Source organism: Gadus macrocephalus, chromosome 21 (assembly GCF_031168955.1).
Source record: "Gadus macrocephalus chromosome 21, ASM3116895v1".
Classification (NCBI taxonomy): Eukaryota; Metazoa; Chordata; class Actinopteri; order Gadiformes; family Gadidae; genus Gadus; species Gadus macrocephalus.
Window position 1 is genome coordinate 7,661,428 of NC_082402.1, and position 17,438 is coordinate 7,678,865.

At 44.2% G+C, this 17,438-nt stretch overlaps 1 protein-coding gene across 1 annotated transcript in view; it reads left to right on the forward strand.

Moving 5' to 3' along the window:
* Nucleotides 1-17,438, forward strand: part of nrxn3b (neurexin 3b) — a 108,544-nt gene that overhangs the window by 84,540 nt on the left and 6,566 nt on the right. Inside the window, 6 exon segments of the mRNA XM_060042314.1 lie at nt 11,647-11,850; nt 15,683-15,756; nt 15,759-15,804; nt 15,918-16,033; nt 16,540-16,645; nt 16,648-16,807. Coding sequence (XP_059898297.1) covers nt 11,647-11,850; nt 15,683-15,756; nt 15,759-15,804; nt 15,918-16,033; nt 16,540-16,645; nt 16,648-16,807 — 706 coding nt within the window.

Below are 17,438 nucleotides of genomic sequence, written 5' to 3' on the forward strand. Positions count from 1 at the left end.
TCATTTGTATGTCTAAATGAAAAGGAAAAATGTTTGACTTGTTGGATTACCAAAGGAATGAGTCTTTTGTCACACACACACACACACACACACACACACACACACACACACACACACACACACACACACACGCGCATAACAATGTGTCGGAGGCGGTCTCTGATCGAAAATCATGAAGCATGAAAACGTCACCATAAGTATTTCAACTCTCGAGTAACAGAATGCTCTAGGAACATGCAATTCATAATAGAAAATTAATAATTTGTCACTTCGGTCTGCGTGTTGTCAGGATGCATTCATGCCCGCACCATTGCTACGGTGTCACAATAGTCTTGACAGTTGGTTCTAAATTAAAGAACACAGTGCCAAAACATTGCAGCTCCATAAGGATAACAGCAGCCACTTTCAACATGGCTGCTGTTATCTGTTGTTAAGATATAGTGAGATGGACAGTTATCGCTACGCTATCAGAGGTTTGTTGTATCTGCACAGACAGGGAGAGTATTGTGAAAGCTACTGGGACATGATTGAACTATCGCTGATGTACTCAGAAACCGTTATGTCAGTTACAGTGAGAAATGCTTTGGCTCTCACTCTCTCTCTCTCTTTTTCTCTCTTTCTATCTATTTCTCTCTCTACACTGCCGGATCATCTAGCTTTCCCTGTTGGGAAAATGCCTCTGTGTGCGTGTGTGTTTTATTTATGTTCACAAGTATTTATGTTCACATATGTTAAAGTATTAGCTTGAGAGTCAGTCAAAGCCTCTGCACTTTCCTGCCCTATTTTAGACTTTTCTTTCCCGGTCTCTTTCTCGTTCCTTCTCTTCCATTCTAACTTTCTTCTCATCCCTTTCCTGTGATGTTCTCCTCTCCTCTCCTCTTCTCCCCACTCCTCTCTTCTCTTCTCTTCTCTTCTCTTCTCTTCTCTTCTCTTCTCTTCTCCTCTCTCCTCCCCTCTTCCTCCTCTCCTCCCCTCCACTCCTCTCCTCTCCTCCCCTCTCTTCTCCTCCTCTCCTCTCCTCCCCTTCTCGGCTCCTCTCTCTCATCTCCCACCTGACCAACCTCTCCCTGTATAATTCCGTCCCCAAAAAAACATCCTCCTCCTCTCTCTCTCCCCTCCTCCCCCCATGCCCCTAAAGGGGAGATAACCGCCTTCTGTGGGTAAATTAATCTCTGCAGACAGAGAAAGTGACACCTCAAGGTCTGCCCTGAACCCAAGGAGTAGGCCAACGCTATACTCGCATAAACACACATCCACAAGAACCCAGTGAAGGGCAAAGAAGGAGAACGGATGACATAAAAAAAATCCTGTTCCTGCACGCCACCATGTTTGTTTTATAAAGCAGAAAGGCGGAAATGGGAGAGCGCCAGCGAGAGAGACACAGATAGGAGATTAAAGAGAAATGGGGATTTGTGAGGAGGAATGAGAAAGCAAAAATAAAATGTTAAAGGAAGAAGTGAAGAGAGCAGGAGGTAGACTAATGCTAGGTTTAATAATAGCTAACTTAATGATAACTGATTCCATGCAAATGCGATGGGGTGAGAAGGGTACGCTACCTCCACATACGGGAAGGTAGAATAAAAAAGCAATTACGGCAACTCTCACTTTCATTTCCGTAATGATCAAAATCATATCGTTTGCTCTCATGTTACCCGTGTTAAAATGATAGCATCCTCCCCTTGAAAAAAATGCATTGTGGTGCTTTTCTAAGGTGAAAATTTGTACAGTGTATTTCTTCCTGAGTTCTTTCTATTTGTCTGCAAATATTGAAATTGAGTCTTTCTGGATCCGACAATGGCTTCACTTTTCCCAATGGCAATTTTCAATGTTTGTTGCAAGACACATCTGATGAAACATCTGCATGTCTTAACACTTGCATTACACCACCACTCTGGGTAATGTTCTAACACACACACACACACACACACACATACACTACACACACACACACACACACACACACACACACACACACACACACACACACACACACACACACACACACACACACACACACACACACACACACACACACACACACACACACACTCAGACACACAAACAAACAAACATACACACTCTTATCCTCCTCAGGCTTACCCCCTCCATCCACCTATTCTTGCGGGCTTCAGCTCAATTTATATGTGGCTTTCCGGCCTCTTTGATCCATCTTTATATTTTGACAAATTATTTCGCCACCTTTTTTCCCTCTAAGCTGGTTTTTATACGTTACCTTTTGGGAGTCATACGTGTGAAGAAATTAAATGAAATTCACGGCATTGTTTTGGTAGGCTGCGATGAAATATTCAAGTGTCTAGAGACCTATTTCAGTATGTCTGGTATTGGAGAAGGGATGTGCAACTGACCTGTCCACCAATCAGGAGGCAGTAATTCCCTCCATTTGTTTTTAATGTGCTGTTCAAGATACACACTACCCATCTGGGCTTAAGTTGAGCAATTCCCACCCCATTATAAGCTCTGTCTGCCTACCTCAGGGACTATTCCAGCCCTCCTCAGCTTTTACCTGAAAGAAGAGAAAAATCGAATAAAACGCACAATAAATGCAACATTAATGGGATATTCAAATGTGGTTGGGGGGGGGGACACAAACCCATCGTGGAAACATATAATGTCTCACAGAATTGTTTGGTTGGTTTTGGCTGTTGGTATGGTGGAATTGAGAGAACTAAATGAGGGGAGATTGAATACTGCGAAACAGAATCACAACCCCTGGTCATGGCAGACAGCTGGGGAAATGATTAATTCAGACGTTGTGCAATTGTTTGTGCGCTCTGTTGTCGGCATAAACATTGATATCTGCATGTGTTTTCGGTTGAGTGTGTGAATGTAAATGATTGCATAAAGTATGTGCTGTGGTGGTGTTTTATAACCCAGGGAAATATATTGAATGAAATGGTTTGGGTTCTTTATAGAAAGCTGCAACGCAAACGTTGAAAATGCTCTTGCCTAATCATGTCTCGCCTGCTCACTCGCCCCATCGCTGCATTGTTCTGTCGCTGATTTCTCGCTATTATGTTGTCTCGCCGCGTTGAAATAATTGAATTGCGCAGAATAATGACTCTGGTGTATGCACGGGAAGATCAGGTGTGTAACATGTTTTTCCAGATCAGTAAGTTGCCCCAGAGAAGGCCCAATAGCCGCTCCCTCCTCCGAGGAAATAACCGTAGTTTGAATTTGATAAATGGCCCCCTGCTTACCCTGCCCTCCCTGTGTCTGTTGCTCTGATGGTTGATGAAGGCAATGGGGGGAGATGGAAGCACACAATCTATCTTCTCTCCTCCTCGGTTCCTCTCTTCTCCTCGCCTCCTATATATACACTCTGTGCTCCTCTCCCTCTCTCCGCTCGCCTCTCCTATCGTGTCCCCCTGCCTCATCTCCTCCTCCACCTCTTATCTTCTGCCCTCCTCTGCCATCTTCTCCTCTCTCTTGTTCGCATCTCCTCCTCCTCCTCTCCTCCTCTCTCCCCTATTTTGATCTGCCTCTTCCCTCACCTCTCTCCTCCATGTGCCTCTTCCGTGTTCTCCTCCTCCTCCTTCGCTATTATCCTCCCACCTCTCCTCTCCATCGCCACTTAACAACACCTCTCCTCCCCGCTCTGTTTCAAATCCTCTCTCCCCCCCCCCCCCCGTCTATTCAACACTCGACGGAGGCGTCTCAGTCTTCATTTCCGACCACCACCCCCCCCCCCTTCCCCCCATCCCCCCGTCCCCTATGTAACCTCATAATCATCCCCATCCTGTCTCATCGCCCACCCCATCCCCCGCTGCGGTCTCTCTTGTCACGTCCCCGTCCCTCCGTACGCCCGTCCCCTCGGATCAGATCCAGTCCACGCGGTGGGGTTCGTCAGCCACCAACACCACCACAGAGTCACACAAGCTGGCCAGCGCCACCACCCCGCTCCTGATGAAATGCTACACTGACGGAAAACCAGACGTTTTTTAACCGCTGTCGGATTTAGTTAATTAAAAAAATGAGATGGACGGATGAGTGAAAGCAACAAGGGCAAAGCGGACGTTTCCTCTTGGTGTGTATGTGTTTGTGTGTCTCTTCTCCTCACATTAAGTGTCTGTCCCTCTATCTATATCGTATCTCCAGAAAGGCACACCTTGGGGTGCGGGGAAATGAAGAGAAATGGGAGAGAAAGAAACATATTGAAAGAGAGCGAGAGTGAAAAATATATAAAGTGACATTCACGTTGAGAGAGAGAAAGTGTGAGAGATCTTGAAGAGATGGAGAGAAGGGGAGAGAGAGCGAGAGAAAGGAAAAGAGAGGGAAAGATAGAAATAGAGAACGGCCAGATAGAGAGAGATTAAGACGAGGAGAGGGAGGGAGAAGGAGATTAGGAGATGGAAAATAGAAAAAAAAGTGAGAAGATAGAATGAGGGTGAGATGGAGAGAGAGAAAGAGGCAGAAAAAGGGAGAGAAAAAGAAAGGGAGGGTGAAAGAGGACAAGGAGAAATAATGAAACATAGCGCATAAAAGCTCCTACGGCCTGCAGTGCTCGTCCATCTGAGAAATTGACAAGTCCCCAAAGCTGGTCGCGGCAGCAGGCTGCTACTGTGGGGGGGGGGGAGCCACGTCCTCGGGCTTTGCTAGCTAGCTTCAGGGATTTAGAAAGAAGGAGAAGAACTGATCCAAAAAATATCAATTTATATATTGCAGCAATGAATTCTAGTCCAGTCGACCTCCACAGTCTCGTCTTGTTCCCAGTGTGCTAATTACCTCGCGCACCGGGATGACCTCCACTGGTTATTTCTAATGGCAAACTGTTTTGTTTTTGGCTGCGTCATTCCCCGAATAGGCTTCAGGGGGAGCCTTGTATAGAAAAACCCAACTCAGTTTCACTGGTTCACCGATAGAGGAGATCGGCCATGCCGTTTATTTTCAGCGACCGTCCCCTCCGGGATGTGACCGGCCATTTTTTCGTCTTGTGCCTCTTCTGTGTCTTGTCCCTCTGCTTTTATGTTTTCTATTTATTTTAATTTCTCTTCATCCTCTAACATATCTCCTCCTGTCCAGAGACCATGTATGTGTTCACCACGGTAATGACCAGCTTGGACCACAATAGCAACTATTGCCTACTAAACTGGTCACCAATGACCAGGTCACCCGAACAGATCCTTACATTTTTTCTTATAATACTTTATTTTCATGTGCTATTCTGCTGTGACACCCACATATCTCATCTGTGATTAACAAACTTATCTTACGAGGAAGTTGTATGTTTTTAATGTGACTTTCATCTCGGATAAGAAAGTTGAAGGTTTAGACATGAGAGTCAGGACGGATTATATTGGCTAGGGTTCTCCAATAGAGAGGAAAATACTGGATTTGATGTCCCAATGTCAACCACCGACCTATAGACCTATAGGCCTCCCTAAACAAGATGCCTCACCCCCTACCTGCTCTTTAATGAAACGTACATGCATGGACTGCATGCAAGTGGATTTGGATGAATGCATTTGTTAAATAATCAAATAGTAAACAGATACAACTGGTGAATGCTGCAATCACAATACGAAGCTGGGAAACAAATCATCCGTGTGTCGAGTGTGACGCGGTGAAGACATCATGGAGTGACCCTGCGCCTGATCCATAAAGCCTGTTCAATATGTTGGCCATGCCCCAGCCCCGCTTATCACCTCACAGTCCCCGTCGGATATACTTTAAAATCCAGATAAATCGCTCTCTTCTGTGCCCAATCTAAGCGCATGTGGCAGCTTGTGGACGGAGAAAAAAAGAGAAAACAGACCACCGGATAATCCCTGGCTGCTCATTGGTCGCTGGCCCCTTTCTGAGTTTCCATTGTATAAGGTGGAGGATGATGTAATGGTGCCCGGGGTACATGCGTTGATAAAACCAAAACCAGGACATGGTGTCTGGTTGTTGAGTGGTTTTACATCACTTGGAAATCCACTTAGGACGGAATTTGGTTGATAAAAACACACTGTGAAAAATTGTAAACGATAACAATGATGTTTTTTTTTTTTTTTTTTAAGGTATACTCTGTTTCTATATTAACTTAACGATTAAGGATCTTGTTTTTTGCATGGAATAACTAAATAAATGCACAGATAATTAAAACATTAATAAATAAAGCTTTAAAGATGTAAACTTTATTAGTACAAATTTTGGCTGTGTGTGTGTGTGTGTGTGTGTGTGTGTGTGTGTGTGTGTGTGTGTGTGTGTGTGTGTGTGTGTGTGTGTGTGTGTGTGTGTGTGTGTGTGTGTGTGTGTGTGTGTGTGTGTGTGTGTGTGTGTGTGCGTTTCGTTTGCGTGCACTGAATATTGTCCAAGGCCAAAAACCTCCTCTGTTAAGTGACGGCATTTCCCACCCCTTATGAACAGCCTGTTATGAATAAGGAAAACACAGAGAAAACCCACACAAACAACATAATCATGCACACAATTTTGTGGCACATGTGATTGGAGATGAAGGAAACAGACTGATTTACAACATCCATCCCAAATTGATTTGTTGATCTTTGATTTAAATGCTCTATCCAAAGCCATCCTTTCCTTTACTTTCTCTCTCTCTCTCTCTCACATGCATGCACAAACACACACACGCTCAAGCACACACATACAGGGTGTGAAAGAGCTCTTCCATGAAGTGCAATCACTTGCATTGTTTGCTGGTGCTTCAAACCCATTATTAGCCTACAGCTATAATCAACGCCGCTGTCTTCGCTCTTTTCTCGGATAACGTTTCATTTCCCTTCCTGTGGTTTGAGTTGAAGTTCAACCATCTGTTCCTCGATTTGCCACAGCCACTGAAACCCTTTGAAAAACACTTGGATGAACACAGCCGGGAAAAACAGGCTTTTCTGGCTTGTTATTTGCCCACTTTAAAAGGCTATACATTAGCGGGGGTTAGGGTATCTTGCTAGAGGACACAAGCCCTTGTACACATTCTATGGTTGGAACCCAGAACTGAGCTTCAGTTGGCGTTCAAAAACCCTAACCACTTATCGTAGTACTACATGCATGTAACACACGATGAATATGAATCTCTACGTCTCCCGTCCCGTAAATTGTGTGTTCTGTTTGTTGGAAGTTCTATGCTGCCCTCTTCACCAGGTCTCTCTTGAAAAAGATGAGACTTTATTTTGCCTGGTTAAATATAGATTAAACAAAAAAAACGATTATATAAATTATAAATAATGACATTATATCAAACTAGAAAATGCATTTCCTGCAGAAAATGCGGTGAGTTCTGTAGTACAAAATGAGGTAATTTTTTTTTTTTAATAAAGCCACATAGTTTATAAAAGAAACGTTAAACGGCTTAAATCAAGTGAAGGGATTTGAACAAAAGTTCAAAAGTCTAAATGGAGTAAACAATGTAAACATGCTTACCATTTAAGAAAAAGTAAATGGTTGGAAACAAATAAAGTGACAGCTGAATGAAAAGCCCAAAGCATTGCTAAAAATGCAGAAATGGAAAAGGTCAAATGTATTGCCCTGCACAGCTGGTGTGTGTGTGTGTGTGTGTGTGTGTGTGTGTGTGTGTGTGTGTGTGTGTGTGTGTGTGTGTGTGTGTGTGTGTGTGTGTGTGTGTGTGTGTGTGTGTGTGTGTGTGTGTGTGCGCGTGCGCGTGTGAATAGCGAGCCGGTGCGTGATTAAAAGTAGCTCAATAGAGTGGGGAAAAACAGCCCAATTTGGCAACACTCCCTGAACGTCCGAGAAAAACCTCCCAATCTGGCAACACTGCTGAACGTCCTCACGCTCCAGCGTCCACGTAAATCATTGAGACCAACTGAAAACGAAGCCGGTATGAAGCTAAAACAGTAATTCTGAATGCATTTTAAATGATATTGAAATTCCGTTTGGATAGTATTGAAGATACAAGTGTGTAGATTTGTTTGAATGATGGTAAACGGTTGAAATTTGACCGAGTTACGATGTCTTAGTAGGCTAATTTTAGTGTCAGAATGGGCTGACGGCTTCAAGGGGACCAACTGTAGAATATGACGGTTTGAAACTAAAACTGTGATACTGAAGAAAGTTTAAATGATATCGAAATTCCGTTTGGATATTATTAAAGATACAATTTTGTAGATTTGTTAAATGGTTTGAACGAAGATAAACGGTGAAAATTGATTGTTACGTCTTAAACTGTTTGAAGTAGGCTACCAGAGGACGGCCCTGAAAGTATAAAATATTTTAAAAATCTGAAAAGAAGCGCTTGATTCCAAGTTATTCTGAATATTTTAATTTGAATGGAGTCTCTAGGTGAAAAATTGAGGAAGGAGATAGGTCCCAAAGTAGGTAGAGAATAATAAAGAAAGAAAGAATGAAACTCATGAAGAACATAGTTGAGCGCTGCATGCAGCACTCACCTAATCATACTTATGTAATCCAATGAGGGAATCGATGCCAAAGCTAGAGTTTAAACGCCTCAGTTCTCTGTTCTTAACCAGTAGACTCCAGTACTGTCTATTAAACCTGTGTGTGTGTTTGTGTGCGTGCGTGTGCGTGTGTGGTTGAGGGGAGAGCGAGAGACAGTAAAAACAACAGTGTTCTGACCCGAGATAACAACCCACAGCTGCAAGTAATTTCACAGCACAGCGTTCAAAGCGTTTGTAGATGAGAAATCTAAAGGGTGAGCGTTGACAAGAGTGCATTGGCATAGATGGGATGTGTTTTCCTTGACAACATCACGTTTAAAAAATGTCTCAACAGGATTTACTTCTTTCATGCCAGGTGTTCCTATCAACCGTAACACATCAGAGATATGGTTTTTTGGAAGGTGTTTGGTTTTTTGGTCTATTTAAATGATGACACTTTCTGGAAAATCAGCTTGCAAGCAGGGTTTATTCAGAATGTGAGAAGAGTATAAAAAATTGTAACGCCGTTCCAGTAAAATCCCCAGTGAATCTCTTTTGTATAGATATGTATCCTCTCGACCTTGAGAGATTACTTTTTCTTTACTTAATGTACTGCTGTAAAACAGAGTGTAGTGCAACCATACCTTATGTATTATTTATACATGAATCCACGTCTTGACAGATATATATATGTATCCAAACACATACACAAACATCGACATGCACCCCCATATTCACAAAAATGTGTCTTCTATCAGTAATTACATGAAAATGGCCAAAATGGTTATTGGACAATTTGAGCTACTGCATTTTCACTACACACACACACACACACACACACACACACACACACACACACACACACACACACACACACACACACACACACACACACACACACACACACACACACACACAATGTTGGCCCTGGGTTCTGTCAAAACACAGTGAAAGCATCACATTGACTTGGCTCTGCCTTTGTCATATGTTCTGTTTGGGCCGTCGTGTCCTTGTCTGTCACTCTGGGTGTTCAGAGGTGCAGATTGGTTCCCATCCAGACGAGTCCCCATTGTAAACGCCTGGAGACCCGGGGATCAATACACGGCCCGTCACTTAGCAGATGTGTCTGCATGAGGAGCGTGCGCGCGCGTGTGTGTGTGTGTCACTTGGTAGCGATGTGTGTTGATGTGTTTATACATCTGTGTATCTGTATGTGTGTGACTGTGTGTGCTTGTTTTCTTCTGTTTCTTTGTGTCAATTGCTTTGTCTGTGTTTGTGTCTGTGCGCCTGTTTCACTTGTTTTGTGTGTGTGTGTGTGTGTGTGTGTGTGTGTGTGTGTGTGTGTGTGTGTGTGTGTGTGTGTGTGTGTGTGTGTGTGTGTGTGTGTGTGTGTGTGTGTGTGTGTGTGTGTGTGTGTGTGTGTGTGTGTGTGCGTGCGCAGTGTGTGTGTCTGCGTATATGTGTGTGTGTGTGCATATTTATGTGTGCGTGTGTGTGCCTGACAGCTTGAGAGTGAAACACTCAGAGAGAGAGGTAAGTGAAGCTGTGTGATTTAAGATGGAGCCGAGGAACAGTGAGTCAAGGTTTCGCTGACCTGCAGGGGACCAGGCCTTCTCCCCCCCATCAACAGCGTGCCCAGACAATGGACTCCTCAGCAGGCCCCTGTAGCAGGAGCTCTGGTAGAAACGCATTCCCATTCAACAAAAGGGGTCTGTGTGAAAATAAAATGGTCCTTGGTGAGAGGACTTCTGCAATACCCCGTCGCTTTAAAGTGAATCATCATTTCCATACAGGTATGGATGTGAACAATCTAAACGTATAAAAATTTGAATTGGATTTGAGTCCTGCACAATCTGCTGCAGAGTCGCCATGGTAAATCCGACCTATGTTCGCCGGAATTTGTGTTGCATTTTTTTTAGTGAATAACATCTAGTATCAGGAAACCGACATTTCAGTCGGCACGATGCGTTCTGCACTCAACAAAGAGTGACATAGTACATCTCCCATCACCTGCCCCAGTGTTAACCAGGCACCAGAAACATAAATGTAACATGCCATTACGTAGTGTCACATCGGGATGCAAGTGACTCAGCCCTCGGAGGTCTCTCACCTTCCTGCTCGGCATGCTTACCACACTCTCAAATAACGGTGAGGTTCCCACCCTAGGGCCATTTTCCCCTGCGTAGCGGTGGTGTCAAAACAGGTATTTCACAGATGCTCTGCCTTTTAATATGTCTCTCTCCCCCCCCCCCCCCCCCCCCTCCCTTCCCCAAGAGCCTTTCAGTGTGTTGACTGGTGTCTCTCTCCCGCTCTCTCACCCTCGCTCTCTCTCTCTGTCTTTGGGTTGTCCAAGCTAACCTTCATAGGGTTGTGTTATGAACCATACACGTCCTCTGACATGCAGTGATTGTTATGCGTGTGTGTGTTTGAGTCAGTGCAACCCTTGAGCCCCTGTGAGCTTTGATGTATCACAACACACATTTGTGTGTGTGTTAGTGCGTGAGAGACTGGGTCCTTGTACTGAGTCTCTGTTCATCTGGGGGAGAGAGAGAGAGAGAGAGAGAGAGAGAGAGAGAGAGAGAGAGAGAGAGAGAGAGAGAGAGAGAGAGAGAGAGAGAGAGAGAGAGAGAGAGAGAGAGAGAGAGAGAGAGAGAGAGAGAGAGAGAGAGAGAGAGAGAGAGAGAGGTAATGAGTAATGGCGTTGTGATGGAACATTCCCCTTAATGAGTGGTGCCATGCAAAGGCCTTTGCGCTTTACCATATAAACACCGGTGCTGAAAGTCACGGGGAATCGCTTTCTGTGCAGTTTTCTACCACCCGGTTAAGTGGAACGCCTTGCTTCCGGAGTACCGTCTGCTAGTAAAGGACGAGGCTTGCGGCTCGATTTGAGAGCCGTGGCCTGTTACTGCAGTGTGTTATTACGTGGGATTTCACATGGGCTGATTTTGTGTGGCTGTTATGACTAAAGTAGATGTGAATATATAGATTATATATCAATGCATACTAAACACACACTACCTTTATGTGATGGTAGTGTGTGCTGAATTGAAATAGTAAATAACGGTGATCCATCCCAGAAAAGCATCAGGGTGTTTGTAATTGTGTTCTCTTCCACTGCTTCGAATTCCTCTAATGTCTGTTTTCACCCCTCTGCTGTCCTCACGCCCATCTCCTCCTCCCCTTCTTTCTCCTCCCCTCTCCAATCTCCTCTCTCCGGTCTCCTTTCCTCCCCATTCTTCTCTCTCCTCTTCCTCTCTTTTCCTCTCAACTCCTCTCTCCCCCCCACCCCTCACAGAGGCCTCGGTGCTATCCTACGACGGCAGCATGTACATGAAGGTGGTGATGCCCACCACCATGCACACGGAGGCTGAGGACGTGTCCCTCCGCTTCACGTCCCAGCGGGCATTCGGCCTGCTCATGGCCGCCACATCGCGCGACTCGGCCGACACGCTCCGCCTGGAGCTGGACAGCGGCCGGGTCAAGCTCACCGTCAACTTAGGTAACGTATGAGTTCAGAAAGAGCCAACGCCGCCACCACCACCGTTGCCGTCGTTGCCCCCTGCTGGCCGGCCGGCTGAACTTCATCTCGGCAGTCGGTGATTTCTAAAAGTTGTGGTTTTTTTTGCGTGTTTATTGTTAGATGTTTTATCGTTTTTGGTAGTGTGTTTTTACATTTTGTTTGTTTTCCCGTTTATCGAGTTGGATGTTTTTTGACGTATCCTGGAGCTATGCTAACAATGTGTTTTTTTGTTTATCATGCGTTTGGAAGTTTGCCTTTGTAGTTGCATGTATATATTATTTTTGATTTGCCTGGAGCGTACTGTGTTCTGCTTTGATGCTAGCTATCTCCATCGAGTAATTCACTGTGTCCATACAAGTCTTAACATCTGATTACCACATCCATTCTACCACATGTGTTTTTTATCTAAACATATATGCCACAAAATGTATTCAACTCCATGCAAGACACACCGTTTATACCCCTTTCAATTAACGGGTCACAACACTGCGCGTTTTTATCAGAATTTTGCTTTATTTGCCTACATGAAGCACCCCTAGAGAAAAAAAAGCCAATTCTGGACTTATATCAGATCAGTCACTTCATAAATTGACAACATCACTCTTTTGAGACACATTTAAACATTTTCCTAGTTTTACTAGTCTCAATCTCATTGTGTCTCTTGTGAGTTATTTTTTCTCAACCCTTTCTTTGTTTTTGTCTCCTCCCTCACAGTAGCAGGTTACACCACGGTTTCTCTATAGTCTTGCGAATCACCCCGTCCCACCCCCACCCCCACACCTTGTTTTAAGATGGCACTCACCCCTTCAACGGCCCAGAGCCTGCGGCCTGCATGGCAAACAGCCTGGAACCCCCTGCGAGACCCCCAGCACTTTCTACAGGGACCCCCGTCCCAAGGCACACTATCTGTAGAGAGAGGAAGACGTAGGAGGAGCGAGAGGCGTAGGAGAATGGAGACAGATTTGAGTGGGGTAGATCATTGTCCACCATCGTCATCTTTAGATACATTTTCATAAAGGATCCAAAGGCGATTGACAACCACAATTGGTCCTCACACCTGTAGGAATGCAAGACAAGCTACTCACACACTTAATTACACACACTCATTTACTCACACCTACAACATAATACCCCAATATCGAATGCCCAAATTTGTAGTAACCACAGAAAACAATTAAATACAAGACTGTTGTTTTCAGAGAGCAATGGCCGTTATACACAGGGAACCGGAGATAGGATATCGACCGAGAAGGAACAGATGGTAATAGATGGACAGTTAGGGGTTATCTCAGAGAGAGAGTGTGAGTCCGTCTGTACGGTGCTGGGTGCTGTCTGGCTCCGGGCTGTTTGTTTCCACTCTCCTGTCGTGGTTGATGGTACATGAAGGGACATGGTCACGTTGATCCCAACCCTGTGAACTCTAGACGCCTCTTGACACAATCAAATTCAAATTATTATGAGATTTTACATTTCCTCAAACGAAGCCAAAGATGTTTGGAATTTAGCCTTTAAACAAGAAGAAGGCAATCATTGAGGCAACGGTCTGCACATAAGCCGACCGTTCGATTTGGTGAGAGGGAGGTTTGGGAGATCGACGTGGCCATTTTTATTTCCAAGCGACCATCTCTTTTAATCCATGTATCAGGTTCAATTTCACTTTTAACAAAGTATGCTGAAAACACATTACATAAGAATATAGCAATTAAAAACATGACGGGTGATCAATCTTTGTTGATCCATTTCAATTGTAAAGTAGTCAATTGGTTCAATAACTAAACTGGCAGAACATCGATGATTAGCCAATGAATTGACTCAAGAAAAAGGCCAATCAGACGATCAGTATTGGCCTCAACCTGACATAACAAAGCAACAACAACAACGACAGCAACTCAACCATAACCTGTGTGGGTAAAAATAAAAAAAGATGGTCGTCGTGGTTATGTGACCATCCCCGGGAAGGTGGCGTTACTTTGTACTCTAATGGAAGTCTGCAGCGATAACCTTGAAGGATGCGATTTCATCTGTCACCTTGTTCTCGCCCTCCCCTCCCCCATCTAGACTGTGTGAGGATAAACTGTAACTCCAGTAAGTCGCCACTCCGCTTCCGGAGAATTCTACCTTCAATCTGATGTTTCTTTAATTAATAGAGTCGCGTGTGCTATGTGTGTGTGTGCGTGGGCTGTGTGTGTGTCCTGTATGCGTGTGTGTGTGTGTGTTTATATGGTTCTATGGTGTGTGTGTGTGTGTGCTGTTTGCGTGTGTGTGTGTGTGTGTGTGTGTGTGTGTGTGTGTGTGTGTGTGTGTGTGTGTGTGTGTGTGTGTGTGTGTGTGTGTGTGTGTGTGTGTGTGTGTGTGTGTGTGTGTGTGTGTGCGCGCGTGTGTGTGTGTGTTTATATGATGTGTGTTTGTGTGTATATGTGTGTGTGCATGTGTGACTGCTGGAGGAGCGATAAGAGGATTGCGCAAGATAAGAAAATGATTTAATAATAAATTGCTGTTGACATCAAAGTAAATTAAGCTATTACTGCTGGATTCATGTTTTAGTTGCATTTTTCTAATTAACTCAGCCGACTACTTTGTCGGTGCCCAGTATTTCTGATTTGTATCTATGGCTAGTATTATTTAGTGTGTTACTCTCTATAATCCACTGACAGCAAAATAATAATTTCTGCAACTTCTTTTGTACTTTTCCAGGATATGTCTTTTTGCTTAACATGTTCATCATGTAATATTTATGTTAGTATTTGTTCAAGTGATATGCTTGCTAATACTTAAATTGGGGTCTCACGCACCATCTCTCTTCAACACATGCACACACACACACATTTTAAACTGTGTGTGGGTATGGGTGTTATGGCTCATTAAATCTTAGTAACAGATCTTACACGCTTAATTATGCTGGTGCTGATGATAATTAATGAGACTGATTAATCATCCAAAAGGTAATCTCCAATGAAAAATCCATACTTTTTAAGACACACGCACACACACACACACACACACACACACACACACACACACACACACACACACACACACACACACACACACACACACACACACACACACACACACACACTCAAACGAATAATCAACACAGAAATATGGTTATTTTTACCAATGACAAATATTAAACATGAAAAATTAATTGCCTTTCTAAAGGGATTAAATCACCAGAACAACTCATGTATAATTGCATAATAATTTACATAATCAATCCCTTAGACAAGAACGTCAGAGACAAATTAGTTCGGACAGCTCATTTTGTCGGTAATAAGTTGTCATCTGATGTGTGATTTAATTTCACTGATCAAGGATTGCATCTAGGCAAGATGTTTTAATGTCACGTTAAAGAGCAAGAAGCCAAACTGGCCAGTACGGCTCCGCTTCAATCTTTAGCAATGGCTCCATCTAGCGGTTGTCGTTTGAAACACAACTATAGGGGGCACGACACAGTCTAACCTACAAAAATATGTTCCTGGTGAGTCGTCGTATGAGTAACAGCAAACATATCACTTGAAAACGTATGTTTTACATTTCTCCTCTGTTGTGAAACCCAAGCCAAGTCTTTGTACACAAAATAACAATCGCAAACACACCTAGCTGCCTAGGCCTACCACAATAACATCACAAACACGACTACAAGAGAATATGCAAACGCCGAGCTACTCGTCAAACATTTATTTATTTTCAAATCCATTGCCACCCTTTAATAGTCAATGTGAAAATACCCCAAACGAATCGTACAACAAAGACTTGGTTTGCGCTGTGACATCCCCCCCTTCCTCGACTAACGCAACTTCATCTTCAGGCAAGGGTCCGGAGGTGATCTACGCTGGTCAGAAACTCAACGACAACGAGTGGCACGCGGTCAGAGTGGTACGCCCGCGGGAAAGAACTTCAACCTCACCGTGGACGAGGACGTAGCTGAAGGTATTTCTGTCGAGGAAGGGAGGAATGTAAACTAAATGTACAGCTGCCGACAACATTCATAGGAAAATGATGTTTGTTGAGTTGCTGTGTTTTTAAACGCCCCTCTCTCTCAGGTCAGATGGCGGGCGACCACACCCGCCTGGAGTTCCACAACGTGGAGACGGGCATCCTGACGGAGAAGAAACGCTTCGTCTCCTCCTCCCCCTCTTCCTTCATTGGTCATCTGCAGGTAGGCCTCCTCCTCATTCATCCAATCATCCTCCATTCACTCAGTCATGGTAGTGGCAGAGCCCGTCTACGAATATTAGACATTCTCTGGTAGTGGTGAGAGTGTTGGACTCCCAGGCAAAAGGCTCTGGTTCGATCCCAAGTGTCTAAAATTCACTGGATCTCAACTGTAAAATTAATGATGAAAGTAAAGTAACATTTTTGCAACTATTCTTCGTAAACTCTGTCTCTCTGTCTCTCTCTCTATCTCTCTCAAATTCAAATTCAAAAAGCTTTATTGGCATGACTGTTGGTGGTAAACCAAACAGTGTTGCCAAAGCATTACAGTGTTATGCATTACATTAAATATTATGTATAATAACATCAATAACAATAACAATCTCTCTCTCTCTCTCTCTCTCTCTCTCTCTCTCTCTCTCTCTCTCTCTCTCTCTCTCTCTCTCTCTCTCTCTCTCTCTCTCTCTCTCTCTCTCTCTCTCTCTCTCTCTCTCTCTCTCTCTCTCCCAGGGCCTGAAGTTCAACGGCATGCAGTACATCGACATGTGCAAGAACGGCGACATCGACTTCTGCGAGCTCAACGCCCGCTTCGGCATGCGCTCCATCATCGCCGACCCGTGACCTTCAGGAGCAAGGGCAGCTACCTGGGCCTGGCCACGCTGCAGGCCTACACCACCATGCACCTCTTCTTCCAGTTCAAGACCACCTCCTCCGACGGCTTCATCCTGTTCAACAGCGGCGATGGCAACGACTTCATCGCTGTGGAGCTGGTCAAAGGGTGAGCGTGGGGGGGTAGAGGTAGCGCTGAACGATTATTGTTGTTACTGTTAAAGACTGGAGAACGAGATCAGTAAGATTTGTATTTATTGGTTAATAAAGATTTGATTCATCTCTATGAATTCATATAAATATACATTTATTGCAACCCATACGCCTGGCCTAAAGGAAAGAGTAGCTTATGGTGACTGCTTCCAATATTGTGTTGGTCATGCATAAGAAAGTTTTTTTGCTTGTTTAAATAATACAGAACATAAGGAACTTTAAAAAGAAAAATTGCATACTAAATCGCAATCACAATAGTGGAACACGTGTGGATTGATGTCGCAATGTGTGAGTGTTGACCCCATCGGTGAGGAGGTGCGAGACTTTGAGCAATCACAAAAAGGAAATGACTGTGTCGTGTGTACGCTCTGACTGGCTGTTGAACTGTGTTTCATGGGAATCATTACTGATTAAAACATACCTATGAATATTGTGTTACATTTCAGCCAAGTCTGTGCTGCTAGATGCCACTCAATTCCACACACTTTCCCTTTAAGCCACACACTGTCCCTTTAAGCCAGGGCCCGATACGGCTTGACCCCTCAGCACCAGGGCCCCCGTAGATCTCCATTAATACAGCTTTAATT